At 35.8% G+C, this 18,070-nt stretch overlaps 2 protein-coding genes across 6 annotated transcripts; one reads left to right on the forward strand and one right to left on the reverse strand.

The window, feature by feature from the left end:
- Positions 1-667: 667 nt before the first annotated feature.
- Positions 668-7,848, forward strand: LOC142522485 (kinesin-like protein KIN-8B). Of its 5 annotated transcripts, none has more exons than XM_075625912.1 (16): positions 668-1,460; positions 1,587-1,658; positions 1,722-1,838; positions 2,311-2,433; positions 2,923-3,067; positions 3,157-3,252; positions 3,463-3,554; positions 4,021-4,122; positions 4,213-4,359; positions 4,498-4,648; positions 5,005-5,067; positions 5,147-5,383; positions 5,599-5,703; positions 5,784-5,897; positions 6,479-7,060; positions 7,191-7,848. In XM_075625912.1, exons 4-16 carry the CDS (start codon positions 2,324-2,326, stop codon positions 7,452-7,454), a joined length of 2,208 nt encoding a protein of 735 aa, XP_075482027.1. In that variant the 5' UTR covers positions 668-1,460; positions 1,587-1,658; positions 1,722-1,838; positions 2,311-2,323; the 3' UTR covers positions 7,455-7,848. The 5 variants fall into 5 exon arrangements, with proteins under 5 accessions (XP_075482027.1, XP_075482028.1, XP_075482029.1 ...); XM_075625914.1 differs by having other exon boundaries at positions 669-1,460; positions 2,345-2,433; positions 7,191-7,847; XM_075625913.1 differs by having other exon boundaries at positions 1,587-1,838.
- Positions 7,849-10,601: 2,753 nt separating this feature from the next.
- On the reverse strand, positions 10,602-12,154 carry LOC142522704 (homeobox-leucine zipper protein HAT22-like). The gene is made up of 3 exons (XM_075626243.1): positions 11,582-12,154; positions 11,239-11,318; positions 10,602-11,106 (listed from the first exon to the last, which is right to left on the reverse strand). The coding sequence occupies exons 1-3, from the start codon at positions 12,044-12,046 to the stop codon at positions 10,809-10,811; spliced, it is 843 nt and encodes a 280-aa protein (XP_075482358.1). The 5' UTR covers positions 12,047-12,154; the 3' UTR covers positions 10,602-10,808.
- Positions 12,155-18,070: the final 5,916 nt, after the last annotated feature.

Genomic DNA, 18,070 nt, shown 5'->3' on the forward strand with positions numbered 1-18,070 from the left:
TTCTAATGCCAAAACTGTGGTGGAAGGCTGTTGATCATATAACTTCATCCACCTTTTTAATATAATTCTTCGAAGTTTTATATATATGTATATATAAAAACATATAACTTAATAATAGATACTGTTATATATATAAAAAGTTTCTTGAATTTAATTCCACAAAAAGGGTTTCTTAAATTTCGAAGATATATATCTGCTTCCTTGGGCACTAGTTCCTACAATACAGCCATGCATGTTTGGCAACCTTTTTGTAATGTTAGCGTCTTTTCTTCGTACTATCATAATCTACTCATTTATTACCCACCACACCAAAAATGTCGCACTCTCCTAACTCCCAACGACAATTAACTGTTAAGTTTTTTAAACTCTGAATTTTGTAGGATTTATCACGTCTCGATTTGTTTATTTGTTGCACGAATGAATTTTACAAAATCTTGTCAGCCAAAATCATTTTTCGTTTTTTTTCTTTCTAATTTTTAGGAACCACTCCAATGCACGAATAACGAGTGGTTAAATGTGAAGTTAATTATTGTATCCGTTTCAAATTAAATAACAAAAAAGGAAATGAAACGAGTTATTTTGAATTTACCAAGAATTTTGGTAAAATTCAAAGTTATCACATTTGATTTAATGTCACTGTCCGTCCGGGGGACATAACTTTTCCCTTCCAACCATGCAACCAATCTTACAAAAGCGTATCATTTTCAAATTCATTAAAGTCTCGGATCAACGGTCACGATCGTCCAACCGTTCCTGAACTCTGTTAGAGTCTCGATTACCCGCGTCATCGTAGGATGCTCTTTGATGCAAAGCTTTACCATTTGCATGAAAAAATTGGGACAATTTTGATTTCTTCAATCTCTGATTATATTCTGCAGTGTCATTTCATTTGCATTGATATTTGATTCTTCATTAATTACTCGTGTTTCGTTTTTCTTTTTGAGATTTTTTTTTGGGGTTTTTCTCCGTCTTTCGAGAATCCAGCTGATTCAGCTGACTTCATTTTTTTGGTTTAATCGAGGCTTCGAAAACGATGTTTTGTCGATGTTATTGAGCTTGCGGGAGTCAATATGATTTTTTGAATTGTTGTTATGAATTTTAAGTCCCATTGTTTTATATCGGCGAAATGTCGCATCTTTGCTTGGAAATTTAGGGTTTATACATTTTTTGGTTTCTATCTCTGCGATTCAATGATATCGGTTGAATTTTTTTCCGACGTAAATGGTGATTAATTCGAATATATATGTATTTTTTTTTATTTTATGGTAAAAGGACTGGTTTTGTCAGATTAGATTTTCCTTTTCTGGGTGCCGATTTTTTGGGAAAACATTTTTGTTTGATTGATGAAGCTATTTGAAGTTTAAAAGAAGCTCAATTATTTGGGAGAATTTTGACACGAATGTTGACCAAGAATGGCAAGCATTAGAGCTCCGGCTACCAAAAAAACCACAACTCTTACAGTGAGCGCAGCCTTTTCCTTCAAAATCCTGTTCAAACTTGTGCTATTTTTCATTTCTAATGTTGTGTTCTTGCTTATTATTCTTTGTTTTTCAAGTTTACATATTAAATTTTTTGTCTGACTGTAGGTGGCTGTAAAATGTAGGCCATTAACTGAGAGAAAATGTGGTCGTGATATTGTCAGAGTGCAAAATGATAAGGTTTGCTAAATTTCGATTCATAGCGAGAAGAACAAAATTGATGGGGGTAATGAAAAATTGCAGTAAGTGATTGTTTTGGATCCAGACCTTTCAAAGAACTACTTAGATCGTATACAAAATCGATCCAAGGAACAGATATATGCTTTTGATTATGCCTTTGGTCCTAACTCCACCAACTTGGTAATCATTGTGCGCTTCTCTTATTGCAAAAATGTTTTAAGTTATGGTTGTAATCCACTGAGTTAAATAGGATGATTTAGATAATCTGAAGTGTTACGTCATATATCATCTGATGATTTGGATTACCGATTATCTGAAGGGTTACTTCTTATCATTTGTTTGAGTGATGACTATGACTTTATGCATAATAGAGTCGATGTTTTATGCAAATGATATATCTGAGTAGTTTTCTCTTCTTTAGTGGATTTTTTAATCTCTTCCTTTTCTATTTTTATCCCATTAAGATATGCAGTCAGGAACTTCTCTGATTTGGTCGGGAACTTAGAGTTGAAGGATGAAGCTCGAGGCATGATACTCATCAGGATAATTCATGCTTGAAATGTGAAATGATAACTGTTGCATCATGCATGGTTTCTTATGTTAAAATTAGTTTGATAAGTATCTTTTTGATAATGTGCAAGAGTTATTGCAGATGCTGACAGCCGATGTTTTCCTGCTTTCTTCAGGATGTCTACCAGAGAAGTATACATTCCACTATTTTTGGGGTTGTCCAAGGTCTCAATGCAACTGTATTTGCTTATGGTTCTACTGGGAGGTATATAAAAATTATCAATATCCATTCAGTTGCAGCATGGCCATCTAATTGTGATTCTATTTTGTCTTTGGTTCTATGATTTAATGTAAACAATTGTTCGACACAAATTTTTTTGGCTGAATGTTGCTAATATATCTGTGCTGAAAAAAGTTTATTTATACCTTCCAAGCCAAGTAAAAGTAAGTGGCATTTATTTTTTACTCCTGCTGCCTTACTGATGGGCCTGATGGCCATGGAATGATAGTTAGTACTGCAATACCTATACATTTTTCTTGTTAACTTATATCTCTCTTGACGTGTGTCAACATGTAGTTATGTTAAGTCGCTGAGAAACAGGTGTCAATGATTATTATACCTCAAAGACAGCACACTAAAATAGATTCTTCTGAAATTTAGGCTTGGAAAAATGGTTGCTTGAATTTTGCCATACGTCATATAGGAAATTAATCCCATTGCATCCTTTAAGCTATTCTTTTTGAACTTATCTAGTGGCAAAACATATACCATGGTTGGAACTCAAGATGATCCTGGACTTATGGTTCTCAGTCTCAATACCATTTTTGATCTAATCGAGAAAGACAATACCTCTGACGATTTTGAAGTTACTTGTTCGTACCTTGAAGTATTCAATGAGGTAGATCTATTTGCTTGTTTACTCGGAGAAAATTAAGGTTTTGAAAATTGATTAGCTGTCTTTTCATATTTGACTTTTCTTTCCCACAGGTCATCTATGACTTGCTTGAAAAGTCATCAGGTCACTTGGAACTGAGGGAGGATCCCGAAAAAGGAATAATTGTTGCTGACCTTAGAAGTATTAAGGTCATTTATCCTGTTTCTGTAGAAATTTCCGAGTCTTATAGTTGATTCATTGGAAATATTTATAGAACTTCATATGCATATGAATAAGGTAGATGGAAAGTTATCTGAGACATGGCTAATGTTTTTATTCTTAATAGGCAGCCATAAAATTTGTGGAGATGATCTATGATGAGCATAGTTGGTCCTTATTGTCGTTGCTGCATGTCACAGGTGAACTCAGCTGTTAAGATTCTTGAACTTTTGAATTTGGGGAATAGTAGACGTAAAACTGAAAGCACAGAGGTCAATGAAACTTCTTCTCGGTGCGTGTTTTCTACTTTTGTGTACTAGTTCTAATAGTTGTCTTTCCCTTGGTACCATGCTGCCTCAGATTTAAGAACGGTGACATCCTTTGAAAGCGAATAGCAGCAGCTGAAGACATTTCCCATTGCATTTAGTACTACCATACGTAAATCTGTTTTACATTTCAAACTTAGCAATACTTAGTACAATATTGCTTATCAAATAGATAATCGAGCAGTTGAATATAGGTGCTTAAAGGAAGCTGACGGGTTGATTAAGTAAATTAGCTGCACAGCGAATTATTCCAATATAATTTTCAAACCATGGAATGTGAACTAGAAGGGAAACTAATGCATACCCAGATATCGCTTCATACGAAGCACATGAAATGACTTAAAAGTGCACATAACCACTAACCCAGCTGATGTTCTTGAGTTGACCTATCTTTTAGCATGGTATGATGTATTTACAAATATTTCTTGAAAGTTCCCCTGCAGTTTTGGAAATAAACGTGACAAGAAAACATCAAAAGAGATATCCCACTCAGTTTATCAGAGGAAAACTTGCACTGGTGGATCTTGCTGGCAGGTTTGCGTTTCTGTTTGGTATTTGTTCCAAAAAGTTTCAATATGCTTCTTTAAGAGGTATGGAGTACCGATGTGAAAAATCATAATGCAGTGAACGAGCATCTGAGACAAATAGCGGGGGACAAAAATTGAGAGATGGTGCCAACATCAATCGGTCGCTTCTTGCTTTGGCAAATTGCATTAATGCTTTGGGTAAACAACAGAAGAAGGGCCTAGCTTATGTTCCATACCGCAATAGGTCTCTCTCTCTTGCCCCCACCCCCTTCCATTCCACCATTTTTATCCATCTATTATTTGGTGCAAGTGCGACATGTTTCCCATTCGTGATGTATGCTTTGATTGCTGATAACTTAGCAAATCTTATTTTTTTCCTCAGTAAGTTGACACGGATTCTTAAAGATGGTCTGAGTGGTAATTCTCAAACAATAATGATTGCCACTATCTCTCCTGCTGACCACCAGTATCACCATACTGTCAATACTTTGAAGTATGCTGGCCGTGCAAAGGAAATAAAAACACATATACAGGTGAGAGTATAAAGATGAAAGAACTGGTGATCAAGGGCAATCGTGTCAAGTGTTGTCTGCATTTAACAATGACTTTTTCTGTACTTGTTTGGAGGTTGGCTACATGGAATCTCTTACACGTTTCAATTAATATAGTGTCAGGTTCTTATCAATCACACTTTTTCTCAAGGGTTTTACTTAGATGATTTTATGTCTATATTTTGTACTTGTATGATGTCTGCTATATTTTTATCTCCTTTCGATTTAGTTTCTTGAAAATATGATATGCTTGTAACATACTTTTGTTTATGTTCAACTTAATTTCATAAAGTTCATTTGGGACATTGTCATTGATATAGCGATAATATATTTGTCAGAAAAATATAGGCACGATCAATGCTCATGTATCAGACTACCAAAAGATGATTGACAACCTTCAGGTAGTTAATCTTTTTAAACAATCTACGCCTTTTGGGTCTGAAGTCCTGCTATACCATGAGAGATCATTCTAATTTGCAGGGGGAGGTCATCCGTTTGAGAAAGGAGTTGGCTGAAAAAGAGACTCAACTTAATGCCAAGCCTACTGAAAGAGATATAGATGATGAAATATCTTGGTTGAATGCACTGAGCCAAGAAACTAGTGAAAACGTCCAGGACAGGATAAATTTGCAGAAGACTCTAATCGAACTCGATGAAACTAACCTTCGCAATCGGAAGGAACTCCGACATCTTGATGATGCTATTGCGAAGCAGCAGGTTAGACAGTGACTTTTACTTCCAGTTTTTTTGCTGAATATAAGAAAGATTTGAGCTTACAAACCGTTGTGAAAATCTGGCTGTTTATTTGTTTCTCTGCTCCTTTGATCCTCTAAGGACCCATTTCATCCAGTTTTGTGTAATTTATCTTTACTGAACGCTGAATTGATCTTTAATTGGAAATATTATTGGAGGACTATGTTTTATTATTTCAGGCTGTTGAAAATGAAGGGGCAGTTGTGCAGGCATTGCAATCGAGGCGTCAGGTGATTCTTGACAATATTCGTGACAACGACGAGCTTGGTGTCATTTATCAGAAGGTTGTGTACCCCTGAGTGTTGATTGTGTTCATATTTTGTCATACTCGCTTAAAACTTTTCAACTGATCTGTACCATGCAGGAAGTTAAACTGAACGAGAAACGCCGGTGTCAACTACAAGATATGATAGATGAAGCCATTAAAAACAATGGCAACAAAACTTATTTGGGCATTCTCAGTCAATACCGACTTCTGGTATACAAATATTTATATATTTACTTCTGTCATTTATTTTTTATCAGAGATTTGTGATTTGATGGAGGCCAGATTTTTGGTGTCCTCCCTTCATGCAAGTTGGCATTACTGGACAACTGGGCCGAGTTCCAGTACTAGTGTTAGAAAACTGACTATTATATATTTATCAATTCTTTTCCGTAATACATTAAACTGTAAATAAAAATATCAATTATCGAGAAAGCTTTATGTATGTGAAGTATTTTAAAAAATATATTTATGATGTGTTGAATATGAAACAATATTTTTATTGGACAACACGTGATAGTTATAATAATAAATCATAATCCTAAATAAAATGTAAAAAGAAAACCATTTAGACATCAGCTATACTGGAGCTTGAGCTAGAAAAGATTTTCAAGTTCGATTCGAACTCGACTTATCAGAATTTATTTGTCTATTTGAAAAAGATGGTCCCTCCAAACTTTATGAAATTTTAGTCATCATGAATATTTGACTTTGAGTTATGGTTCCTTTTTTCCTCTGTAGTCATATCTATCACTTATCGGCTCGTCAATGTCTCTAGTTCTGCAAATATGCAGGGAATTGCTAACACAGAACTTCAGTTTGAAATGGCAATGAGAGACCAAATTATCTCCAGCCAAAAGGAAGCCCAGAGACATCTATGGAATCTGCTTATGAGCTTAGGTCTCGATGAGAAGCAAATAGTAGAGCTTGGAGCAAAGCAAGGGATAATTGTTGAAGAAGGGACAAAGATGAAACCGCTCGGGTTGTCAAGCATGACTACGCCACTAGATTTGCAACGCAAAAATTACACTCCTTTACATCGCTTTCCATCCCGCAGTCAATGTGGTGCATTAACTTGTTTTTATCCTCAAACAAGTGAGCACATCTCAAGATCACTTTCTAGAGACAATCAGAAGCTTCCTCCTGATTTTTTACTAGAGGAGCACCCAAGTTCATTTTGTTGCATTTCTCGGGGTTTCTCCCCATCAGCCTATCAGCCATGGCACAGCGATCAGCCAATTTTAGGTTTTGGTGCCTTTGATCAATATTCTGATGGCTTACACAATTTGTTTCCGCACATGAGAAGCTATATCTCTCCATATGATGAGTGTGGAGTGGCGACTTCATCTTTTGAGGTCAACTTTAGGGAGCAACAGGTAAAATGCAAGTACAACAAACTTATTGCACAAATGTCTCAATAAACTAAACAGATGGTTAATATTCTTGAACTTATTTCTCCACAGTAGTAGCCCTCATGACCTTTCTAAACTGTGTTATGGTTTACAGGATGGATGGGCAGTGGCTAATAAGCAGGAAGTAAACATGAATCATCATGTTGAAACAAGCGGTGCATGGGACCATCGCAGAAGCGTGATCACACACTGTGGTGGTACAATGCAAGCTACATTTGGGCATCTTCCAACGAATCAAGTTGCTATCACAGCCAATTTCCCACTGGTTTTTCCTAAGCTTCCAACTCCTACTCAACAAAATGTTGCACCTATGCTTCCTCCGCATGTTACTTCCAATTTTCATGAAAAGCGCTTTTAGTGCGAGTGACCAGCTCATCTTTAGGAATGGTAGAATCTTAGGAATTCAGGATTAATTACATTTGATTCCCCCCCAGTCCCTCATCGTGGTGATTAGAGGACACCTCTGATCGTTCATCTCTAATGTGACACGTTCCCTCCCAGTTATATGATCAAGGGAATCGGTCGGCTAGTTTCGGGGCTATTCTTCTTCCGGGGAGAAAAAGTCGTCCCTTCTACTGACCGAACCCTCAGTTCGGAGATCTTCGTCAACATGTTACGGAGCTCCAGTCTTCGGCGGGTCACCATTACTTGACTTAGAAAGGCAAACATGTGGGCAAGGGAAAGCCGTGCTCCTTATTCCACTTCAGAGGAGAAATTTTCTCTACGCATATTTCAATCTGGTTAGTTACATTGTTATGATTATTTAGCAAAGTCGATTAGTCTCGGTTTGATTAATTAAAAAATTACCATATTTAATTGGATCCTTTAAATTTCAATCAAAACTGTTATCAAAATGCCCGGTAATAACACAAATAAATACGATAGTATGTTGTGAAATCTCGAGTTTTAAGAATGGATGGCATAGTGATAATAATGCAATAACTGCTTTCTGCGCTTCCTTTGGAATGGCTTCACCTACCACGAGTCACAGTGCAGTTCACGATACGAATGTTGTCCGAAGTTCAAACGTTAAGCTTAAAACTTGTTTAGTATTGTAAAAAACAGATGTTATTGATTGATATCGCCTCGATTCTATTGCGAAAATCGTGGGCTACATATGCTTATGAACTGCAAGTGCGAAGTTTGAGAACAAGAAACTAGTTAGTCTCAGGCAAGACGCATCCCTTGTTATGGTGATGGTTATGCATTTGGCGTTCTGATCAGCAGGAAAGTTGGTGGGTAACAAACCCAAAAGTTGCCACTGCACTTGGTCATTTCACAAAATGAATGCATTAATTTCAAAACAAAAACGTGCTTTTAATTTTGATGCAGAATCCTTCTCTCACCCGCAAACAACTATATATGCCGCTGGTAATGGCTTTGTAAATCAAAATTCTTGGCTCGGCATCCAATATAGTGATAAATTACTACAATCGTGAGTGCCAGTGTTGATTATATAATTAATATTTTTATTATGACCAATTTCTTGTATATGTTATAATCAAACAATTTGTAAGTATGGTTTGGATTGCCGTATTTAAAATTAATAATTATATAAATTTTCGTATGAAGCGATGAAGCTTGCTTCGCTAGTATTTAATTTCTACCTCTTCATTCAAGAGCCACCACATTATTATGGTTTGACATGCATATTTCAAATCCACGTGAAAAAAAGATGCAATTATTGCATCAATAATTGACAATTCAGACTATGCATGTATCCCGAAATTTCACAGCAACAACGCAATATAGATATAGAGCTATATTTAGATACTTTGATCTTACTTTATGCAGAGAAGAACGGTTTCAGTCGTTCTTTAGCTAGCGTTATTATAACAGTACTGACGATCAGTTAATCCCATATATTGTTTTTCAACTATTCTAATGACGATCAGTTAATTCTACTGACGATCAGTTAATCCCATATATTGTTTTTCAACTTTTCAAGTTAGTAGAATAGTTGAATGTTTGATCAATTGTCGTGAATTCGGTTTCTTACAACACTTTATCGAGCAATTCCACGTTTTATTGTTAAATATAAAAAAATTAATAGCACCGACAAACACACATCTCGTCCAATTTGTTCCCCTTTTTTATTTTATGATAATATATATTAGTATATTACCAGTTTCTACATCACAATATTTGCATTCGAATTTCCTTTTTATATCTATAGTATGGTTATATTATTAAATGTTAATCTCTTAAAATAATTAATTTTTATCAAATAAATGGATTAAAATACATTATTTTTAATCTGTTATAAATCACTGTAAAAATTTGTTTTTAATACATTGGCATGCAGTTATCGTATTGCAGGTTTCTCACCTATATTCAAAGTCAGGCCGGATACTTAACGCGGTAAATTTTGTATGAAAATAAAGTACTTAATTAAAAAAAGTCAACGTTTTTTATGTTAACCTTGTAATGACCCCTAATTCTTCTAATTACCATGTTCCTTATTAATACTAATTAGGAAAGGAATCGTCGGTGACAGAATGATTGGATCCCTCCTCTCGTACTACGGATGTTTGAATTATATATAGTGCACAGATGCACGCGTTGCGTACTTGTATAATATTTTTTATAAATCATTTGATTTTTTATATTTAAATGAGGATCAAAATATAATTACAAGAAATAGCGATAGACTATATTGTAATTTTGATATATAGATTAAAAAATAAATTGAAAAATAAAAGAATAAAAAAATGAGGATCAAAATATAATTATAAGAAATAGCGAGGGACTACACTGTAATTTTGATATATAAATTAAAAAATAAATCGAAAAATAAAATAAAAAAATGACCTTTGTGAGAATTGAACTTATGACCTAAATCCCAAGAACTAATGATTCTATCCGCTGAACTACATATAACTTACATTAAAACTTTAACATTTTATTGATATAAATAATTATTAAAACAGACCATATCACCAAAGTTAGTTACTCTAAGGGTCTCAAACTTAATAAAATAGTATTGAAGTATTGATATATAGACACACACACGACAATTTCTTTCTTAACCCACGCATCTCTCTTTTTGTGTGGTTTTAGAAAACATTAAGATTAATTTAAAACGGTTTTACGAGTCAAAATGAAAATATTACTTTTTATTATAAATATGATCCTAGTTAATCCGTCTAAAAAAACATGTGATACTGTCTCTCACATGAGAACTGTTACGTCAAGTCTGCCGCATAAGCCAACTTCTACATTTATCTAATGCATCAATCATGTTAACTCACATTTTCCCACAAGGATGTATATTTTCAATCCCATTATATTGAAGAGGGCCTCTATATTTACATCGTCTATTTTTATATATATAGAAATGTAAGTAAGAACTAGGTCTCAAATACATTCATAATAATTCAACAATATTACACAAATAATTGAAGATTTCCAGAGAAGAAAAAGGATGTATATGGACAGGAACAACAAAAAATAATCACTTAGCTTCAATATATATAATATATTATGATTATTTGTTTCCCACCCATTTAGCATAAATTAAAAATGATTAAGCAAGAAACTAAGAGGGGAAAAAATAAATTATTCTCTCTAAACAATCTAAATTTTCATATTTTTTTCAAGTTCTTGACCAATCAAAAAAGAGGGTCGGAGGGGAGAGTGGGTCCACATTCATATACGCTACAAAAATATATAATAATTTATTTATTTATATCCCAAAACGGAGGCTGAATAACTAACAAGCCGCCGATGGACTATTGAAGTGATTATAGAAATGTGGCTTCGTAGCCACCGTCAACGAGCTCTTATCCACGGCGGCGGCGGCGGCGGGTGAAGAGGAGGCGCCGACCGTTTCACAGGACGGACACATAGTCCGGGTGGCGGCGGGAAGCTGCATGTAGAGTGGCTGTGCCGCCAATTTTAGCACCTTCAACTCCTGCAGCTCTTTCTGTAGCCGCTGGTTCTCATCTGTAAGAGTCTCGCAGTATTTCTTTAAAAATTCGCAGTCCGCTTCTGTTTGTTTGAGCTTAGTCCTGTGCACAGATGGAAGCAAAATATATATATATATATATATATATATTATTTTTCAAGGTTTTGCGTTATGATTTTGGAAGAAACTTGAGTTTCCCTAAAAGAGGATGAATTATTGATAATTTGATTCCAACCTGGCTCTTCTATTCTGGAACCACACTTCAACCTGCCGTGGCCTAAGCTTCAACTCCCTCGCCAAATCTTGCTTTTGTTTCTGATGAAATAATGGAAAAAATATATATCAGTTTATAATTATTCTATATAGACGAAAATCAACCTGAAAATTATATATGTATTGACCGTATATTACGCAGGTACAGCACCGTATCAGATCTATCAAATCCCTCAATCCAAAATAAATTTCAAATATATCTGTGATAATATTTTTTAGAACACAAGAAGTCGACTATTTTTTTAAATCAAATTCTAGGTGTCTCGGCCGGTATGTATATATGGAGAAGAATAAAATTAAATTACATGATTGAGAGTGCTGTGGATCTTGAAGCTTTCCTCCAAAAGAGCAGACTGAACTTTAGTAAGCCTGAGTTTCTTCCTACCATTGGGTCCATCATCATCCTCTTCTCCAGTTATAGAGGAAACCCTTTCGATTTCTCCCTCTTCACTGCTGCCAAATTCTCTCTCCCTCTTCACACTAACGTTCGAGAAAGAATAAGCGGCACTGTCTTGTCTGTACAAACGTCCACAGGACAATTGATGATCACTGAAAACCACCTTAATCTTATTATCAGAATCCACCCTTTTTCCAGCGTCATGAATCTGATAAGTTTCGTCAGAAAGACTCAGATTCAGTGAAGAATCATAAAACTCATCAAGCTTTTGAGCTGGAGCTGCCTTTTTGGACTTGTTTCGCAGGGTTGGTGATGAAATCAATCCCAACCCTAAAACCAACCCTGCCGTGTTGTCTAAATCATCAAAACCCATTTGTTTTGGAGAAATTGGGTGGAAAGATTGGAGCTTTTTGGCGTGGGGGAGAGAGGAGAAGGGGTGTCGTTTTGTGTGTGTGTTTGTGATCAAGCAGTGTGTCTGACGGTATATATATATATTTTGAAAAAAAGGATCCCCTCTTTTTTTCTTGAATTTTTTTTTTTTTTTGGTCTGGGATATGAGGACTATGGGGAGACTTTTGTTAAAAGGAGAGTATGTAATGGTGGAAATTGGTGTGTGTGTGTGTGTGGGTTTTTCTCCAATTATGATGACCAACAACGAGGAAACGAAAACAAGCTAACAATTAATTCGAGTACGTCGGGGAACGAACATCACCAATTCAATCATTCCCTTTCCCCCTATACACACATGCAGTACTCTTTCACCACTCTAGCTAGCTACCTCTCTGGTTCCATTTAAAATCCCATATTTTTAGCGGAATTATACTTTCTTACGATTGCTGAAATTGATAATTAAATAACGTTTTTTTAAATCTCAGATACATTTTTGTGCATAAATTAGTTAATTTAATAATGATTTGAAGCGCAAATACAAGTCTTGTACAGTATGATCATGATACAAGGTCAAAGAAACAATGAGTCGATAAGCACTCATGAATTTAAAAAAAAAATAGTCACGTATAATATTTATTTGTATATTTATTATATATGAAAACTTTGGATCTGTCCTATGTGGGTGTGATCCAAATCAACTCAGGAAAAATAATATAATGTTGAAAGATGCATGATATGAATCGCAGATAAGTTTTAATGTTTGATATTAAATTAATCAATACTATATTTTAGCGGACCACATGACCTGTCTCTTACTCCATGCTTGATTTAATTAGCACGAAATGGGTTTCATGTTACTTTCTTTACTAAACAAATACCTTTCCTCCTCTTTCTTTTCCTAATTAAAATAATTTATTTCAAGGATGGATCAGAGTATATGTATTGCCCACTTCAAAATGCTGGCCCGTACCATATACTTATCTATATATGTCGAATTGTGCTTGTAAGAGATGTATAATCGGAGAGACGACGTACTCATCTCTGGATGTCACGTCATCACTTTGTTGTTGCCACGTTAGCACTCTCTTGGAAAAGGAAAAAATGCTCATTAGTGTATCAAGACTGTGAATTGACTGACGACACACAAAATATGAAAAACGTACAAGTTACATGACAAAAAATATAATTATAGGATAAATACTTATCATAGGCATCCAAGAACCCCCTCCAAATACTTTACATGAAAATCTCTTGTGTTCAGCTCCAATACCAATCATATACCGAGTCAAGCATGCAAGTTTCCACTAGAATATCGTGAGAACTAGTAATGGTAAATAATTATGAGTACAAATATCATAATCATAAATTCTATTATTGCATGCATGCATGCATTCATCCATTGCGAGTACCGAATCATTAATTGGAAGACGAAGGTTGCACACCATACGCAAGCTAAGGGTTTTACATATAGTAGGTATCTATTTCTCTATTATTTTCTATTTGACTTCGGATGGAGACTTGAAGCTTTAGCCGGAAAAAAGACAAGACCAGGAAATAGAAATCCTAGAAGTAACTTGCACTTTAATTTCTTATCGAACCGAGCTAACGAACTTCCCTTCTACTATCGGAAAAGAGAAGTTTACCACCGCCTATGCCTACATATTCCACTCACTCCATATATCCTCTTTGATTCTATTCCAAGACGAGAGTCTGAAGATGACGCCAAAAGTATTTCAAATAGTTTACGGTCCTAATCAGAGATAGGTCCATTGGTCTGCCCTAAAAAAGAGTGAGATCGTTAATAACTCTTTATAACTAACTCTAAAGGAGTGGAACCAAGTGTCAATGATTAATGTGTTTGCAGAGTGGGGAACTATAAGCATAATAGCTCTTGAAGTCTAAGGAGTTGGTTTACTTTTGGACATACTTCATTTGCTTTTCTTATTCGGACACATTTGGCTGCATGGTGCTATAATTTTGTTTAGAAATGTTTTTACTGGTAGTTGAACAAGGCCAGTCAATCCCAATACACCGGCAACTTAAATGGGTTCAGTGTCCGGCCAATTACATTGAATAGGCTGATTGATGATGCAATATGGTAAATATAACACGGCCGGGGTAAGAAATAAGGAAAAAGTATGCCAAACACACTATAAAGAAGTAGTTGTATGGGGATTATAATGGCGATGGAATATGATTCATTTATATGATCAATCGGGATCTTTGGTAAACTAGAAAGTTGAGTTGAAAGGCAGTGTTTGGTTTCGACCCAGAACCACATGATTCTGCATTGTCGGCTTCGGTTTGTGCTTGTCATAAATTTCACATGAAAGACATCATGTTTTTGGACGTTCCATAGGCAAAAACAATAAAATACAAAAACAAGTACTACTGCTTTATCAGTACCAAATTTGTTTGTGTGCACAAAAGTCTTAAATTCTAATCCGATCATTGGACCATTATTACTTTTATTATTATTATTATTATTATGAAAGAATATAAATTAATGATTGATATACAAAATCCATTTGGTAATAGCCTAAAAAGATATCCATGGTTTATTCGTGTGTGAATTACAAATAACCATTTAATCAATTATGAAAAGGGTAAGAAACGTGTCGTGTGAAAAGAACTTTTTTATTTTGATAAAACGTGAAGAAGACATGAATACAAAGAAACATTTAAACAAAAAGTTCCCCACAAATTATTGAGTAGGTCTCTTGTGAGACCGTCTCACGAATCTTTATATGTGAGACGGGTTAACCCTACCGATATTCACAATAAAAAGTAATACTCTTAGCATAAAAAGTAATATTTTTTCATGGAGGACCCAAATAAGATATCTGTCTAACAAAATACGACATGTGAAACTGTCACACACAAATTTTTGCCCAAATTATGTCGTACGATGTAAATTGGATCCCTGTTTGAAGATATTGCTATATGATTTTTTTAAAATAATTACAATAATAATAATAATTGATATAAATAATAATAATAATAATATTGTGGCATAATAAATTGAGGAAATCTCATGTGCAGCGTTCTCACATATTTATACAGATTTATATATGTGAGATGGGTCGAACCGAACTATACTTACAATGAAAAGTAACATTTTTTGACATAAAAAATAATTTTTTTCCACACAAATCAGCATATATTATGCAATATTTTTTATAACATAATTAACAAAAATCACGATATTTTAACACTAAAAAATATATTATACAAAAAAAAAATTCATGAGTCGAACCAGAGATTCGTTGTTTGGTTATATAAATCCAATAGAAGTATCATCTCAAAAAGTTGGAGTTTCAATGAGAACATGCATTAATAGTAGATTATAAACTCAAGAAAGATAACATTTCAAAATATTTGCTTAATGAGTGGTATATCTCATACGTTTATAAGATGCTCTTTATGGTGAGACATTCCATAAAAAATGTGTAGATTAAGTTGGTAATGATGATGGAGGTGGGCAGGTGCCTCTAGATTGGGGGATAAGGTTTTTGGTACCGTCCCTTGATAGTCTCGCTCCAGCCACGCATACACAGGTAATTCATTTGTGTAATAATTGAGTAAGTATTTTGTTGCATTCCATTTTATCGATCTATCTATCTCTTCAGTATTCCATTTTAATCAATTTCAACACCTCACCTTCTTGATAATAAAAGTAACCTCAAATTTATTCGGATAATACCAATTTTCCATATTTGCTTTGTAAATTAGGTTCATCACGAGTATTAATTAATTAATTAATTAATTGGCTTTTCAAACACTGTAATGAACTTGTGTTGGATTCCAATTTATTCCTGACAAAAACTTGTGTGAGACGGTTCACAGGCCGTATTTTGTGACACAGATTTCTTATTTTGGTCATCCATAAAAAATATTACTTTTTATGCTAAGAGTATTACTTTTTATTGTGACTATCGGTAGGGTTGAGTACAGTGCTAGATTTCCTTCGCGGGACAGACGAGAAGGATCCGCATCCGGGAGTCGACCGTGGTCTCACCCGTCCCCTAGACGTGGCCAAGGCCCTCCATGGATAAATCAGGGGGTTAGGGAGCAGAGAGGGGAAGGTCGAGGTCAAGATGTCCTTCAGGAGCCCGTCGAACCGAGGAGGGGAACGAATGAGGATAATCACCCTACGAGAGGAATGATTCATATGATCTCGGGCGGTGCTACCGATGGAGGCTAGGGGAGAGCTTGGAAAGCACATGGGAGAAGATTGGAGAACTTTGAGATATATAGTGGTGCAGACTTCCACAAGACCCCGTCATCAGCTTTGGGCCGGAAGACCTCCGAGACGTTGTGACTCCACATAACGATGCCTTGGTGATGACGGCCACCATTGTCAATTATGATGTGGCAAAGATATTTATTGATAATGGAAGCTCCATGAACGTCTTGTTCAAAAGCACGTTGGATCAAATGAAGGTGGAAGAATTTGAGTTTGAGCCGGTCTCCACCCCGCTGTATGGGTTTGCAGGACATGCCATCCCGCCGCTGGGTCAGATTACTCTTCCCCTATCTTTGGGACATGACTCTCGGCGGGTGACAAAGATGATAACATTTACCGTAGTGAATACTCCCTCATCGTATAATGGAATCCTGGGGCAGCCAGCCTTAAAGGATTTTAGAGTCGTAGCTTTCAGTTATCATCAGAAGCTTAAGTTTCCTGTGGGAAAAGGAGTTGGAGTCTTGTGCGGGGACCAAAAAGTCTCACGTCGTTGTTATGAAAGAATCGTGAAGGAAGAAGAAAAGAAAGGTCGCGAGCATTCGCATGGAAGCTTGAGCTCAGTCTTATAGTTGTAGAGTCATTCGCAGAAGCTTCTAAGTGGGTAACTTTGTCCTGTGGAGATACAAGAGGAGCAGAGAAGAAAGTTGGAGAATGCGCTGTTTAATGCTCTAAAGAGGCCCGGGAGCACTTATCATCTTAGAGAATATTAATCTTGACTTGAATTTTGCTGTATTTCATTTCTGAATTTGTCTTATGTTATCAGTTGAAATTTAATAAAACCAAGTTCTTATATTAAGTTCATGGATGTTGTTGTATTGTGAGAATGAAATAAATTTTATTTTCCTGCTAAGGTATCGCCTAGCAGAGTTGGGGAGGAGAAAAATTTTATTTTCCTGCTAAGGCATCGTCTAGCAGAGGTGCAGAGTTGGGGAGGAGAAAAATTTTATTTTCCTACTAAGGCATTGCCTAGTAGAGGAGCAGAGTTGGAGCGGGGAGAAATTTTATTTTTCTACTAAGGCATCGCTTAGTAGAGGAGCAGATTTTGGAAGAAGAGAAAAAATTTTATTTTCCTACAAAGACATCGCCTAGTAGAGGAGCAGAGTTGGGGCGCGAAGAAATTTTATTTTTCTACTAAGGCATCACCTAGTAGAGGAGCAGCGTGTAACAGAAAAATTTTATTTTCCTACTAAGGCATCGCCTAGTAGAGGAGCAGCGTGTAGAAGAAAATTTTTATTTTCCTGCTCAGGTATCACCTAGCAGAGAAGTTAGAAGGTGGAGATGTCGAATTTTCATTTTCCTGCTAAGGTAGGAGGTTGAATTTTTATTTTCCTGCTAAGGTATCGCCTATCAGAGGAGTTAGGGAGTGGAGATGTTGAATTTTTATTTTCCTGCTAAGGTATCACCAAGCAGAGGAGTTAGAGGGTGGAGGCGTTGAATTTTCATTTTCCTGCTAAGGTATCACCTAGCAGAGGAGTTAGGGGGTGGTGGCGTTGAATTTTCATTTTCCTGCTAAGGTATCACCTAGCAGAGGAGTTAGGGGGTGGAGGCGTTGAATTTTCATTCTCCTGCTAAGGTGTCACCTAGCAGAGGAGTTAGAGGGTGAGGAGGTTGAATTTTCATTCTCCTGCTAAGGTGTCACCTAGCAGAGGAGTTAGAGGGTGAGGAGGTTGAATTTTTATTTTCCTGCTAAGGTATCACCTAGCAGAGGAGTTAGGGGGTGGAGATGTTGAGTTTTTATTTTCCTGCTAAGGTATCACCTAG

Source organism: Primulina tabacum, chromosome 13 (genome assembly GCF_025594145.1).
Source record: "Primulina tabacum isolate GXHZ01 chromosome 13, ASM2559414v2, whole genome shotgun sequence".
NCBI lineage: Eukaryota > Viridiplantae > Streptophyta > Magnoliopsida > Lamiales > Gesneriaceae > Primulina > Primulina tabacum.